This window comes from Anarrhichthys ocellatus, unplaced genomic scaffold (genome assembly GCF_004355925.1).
Source record: "Anarrhichthys ocellatus isolate YVR2014 unplaced genomic scaffold, GSC_Weel_1.0 scaffold51, whole genome shotgun sequence".
Lineage (NCBI taxonomy): Eukaryota > Metazoa > Chordata > Actinopteri > Perciformes > Anarhichadidae > Anarrhichthys > Anarrhichthys ocellatus.
This window is the reverse complement of record NW_022280081.1, coordinates 971,887-974,063: the sequence shown is the minus strand read 5'-3', so window position 1 is coordinate 974,063 and position 2,177 is coordinate 971,887. Positions and strand designations below refer to the sequence as shown.

The following is a 2,177-nucleotide window of genomic DNA, read 5'->3' as shown; positions in this document are numbered from 1 at the left end:
TGTGTGTGTGTGTGTGTGTGTGTGTGTGTGTGTGTGTGTGTGTGTGTAAAAATATATATAAAATAATCCCCTGTTTTATCCAAGGTCTCATCCCTAAAAATGCATAGTTGTTTTGTGAAGTCAGTGTATATTTTAACAGATTTTTGATAAATATGTGCTACTCTGTTTAATGATTAAAGTTGCATCTCAATGAGGTTGTAGCCTAAGAGCAAATTACTGGAAATATTCAGTGAACAACCAGGACAAATGCTAACAAAGGGTTGAACTTCCTGGCAACAGCAATGAGCATCTACGGGTAGCAATTTTAGATACATCTAAAGAGTTTGTTATTCTGTGAAATAATGGGATTTTACTTTTTGGTAGAGGAGGTTAACGTTACCTTTCCCTCCTTTTGGTGCTGGTCAAAAGCAGCGATGAGCTCTTTGGCCCACTGGACCCTCTCTTGACTGGGGGAGAACTCCTCCTGCACAGCCTGGATCTGCCCTGGGTGGATGACCTGCTTACCTGCACAAACACACACATACACAGAGGAGATGAAGTTAAATATGCTAATGCTAACAGCGGGCTAGCAGCTGTTTCAAATAAAATCAAACACAAGAACCAATTGTGCTAAAAAAACAAACAATATTTTGACTTGTTGGCACGGAGCTATCAATAACACAGTTTGTGCCAAAAAAAATTATATTATTTTTATCTTAATAAAACTGTATTTGAGCTGTATGGATATAAAAAAAAATAAAAAAATTAGGGGCCTGAGAATCGGGAGGGACTGCAGCTGGCACCGTTCCTGCGAGAGAGGAGCACAACACAGAGAAGCAGGAAATGCACAAGACTGTGTCAGTACGTCCTAATGGCACCGAGGTGAGTCAGATGGGCGGCACAGGACCAGAGGGTGCTGTGCACCATGAAGGACGTCAAGCGTCTCCCTTCTGCTCGCAGAAACTCTGCTGGACGCTCAGTTAGACTTCACTGTGTGACACAAGTCGTCTACCGATGACGTTAGAACAGAGCCAGAGTAGCCAGAATAAGACAATGCACCCACACACCAAGGATTGCAGTTATAAGGGTGTTGATGCATCATGCATCCTCATTTAAAATATTCTGTGATATGAAGAAAATCCTGGTCTTTTTTTTACATTTTAAACCGCCTCCGTACAATCTCTATAATTGCTCGTTGTCGGCGGTCACATTCCTTCCAACAGTGAAACACAATCTTAACATGGAGTTAAGGCTCTGTCTGGCACGACCACCCCCCCGCCCTCCGCCCTCTTCCCACTGCCTCTTAGTTAAAATGTGGGCTAACGCCGCAGACATAATCCCGTGTACGCTTGCAGATCAAACTTGTAGCGATAAGTTAAGGTTATGAAAACGTCTGGGGAGAAACGACGGCTCAGCGCTCAGCCAGCAGGAACTCGACACTTTATGGGCTTAGTTCCGTCGCCGGCAACAAATCCCTCAAGGTGGCCGAACGGGCGGGCAAGAAAAAAGATTTTTTTAGCCCAGGAGAGAGAAGGAGAGGAGAGGGAGAGGGGAGGAGAGAACCCAGCTCTGCTCACCCCAGTTAACCTCAGAAAAACACACAGCACTTCACACAATCAACACACTGTATAGTTAAAGGCTCGGGACAATTTCTGATGACAGAACATCGACTTGCAGCTTATGATTAATAGATAGCTTTAAGAAGGAAACGTGCTCGGTACAAAATGTGACACTTGTTAGTTGGTCATTGTGAATTCATGAATGCCTCCATGTTTGTTTGTTTGTGTGCAGCAGAGAGACTGTCAACTGCACATTTTCTGTTGGACTAACAGCCTGAGGACTCCCCAGGGCTACGCTGGAGAGTGTGTAAGTGTGTGTGTGTGTGTGTGAGTGTTTATTTGTGCACCACCTCGTCTGTAGTGCTTTACTAACAAGTGGTATTTTAGAACTGGTAGCAGTAATGTGAATCTGTTTCGACGCAACAACCTGCGCGTGTCGTGTGCATGTGTGTGTTGCATTCTACGAGGATTGAGGCAAGAGGAGTGTGTGTTCCCTCCTCCGCCACCTGTTTTACCTCTGGGCTGGAGACGGGAGCATGTTTCCACACTAAAATTGGCAGGCTTAGAAACACTCAAAGAGGGTGTCTCTTTGTGTGTGTGTGTGTGTGTGTGTGTGTGTGTGTGTGTGTGTGGGGGGGT

At 45.0% G+C, this 2,177-nt stretch overlaps 1 protein-coding gene across 1 annotated transcript in view; it reads right to left on the bottom strand.

The window, feature by feature from the left end:
- clybl (citrate lyase beta like) overlaps positions 1-2,177 on the bottom strand; it is a 31,245-nt gene that overhangs the window by 4,500 nt on the left and 24,568 nt on the right. Inside the window, exon 6 of the mRNA XM_031870104.1 lies at positions 380-504. Coding sequence (XP_031725964.1) covers positions 380-504 — 125 coding nt within the window. The remainder of the gene's footprint in view (positions 1-379; positions 505-2,177) is intronic.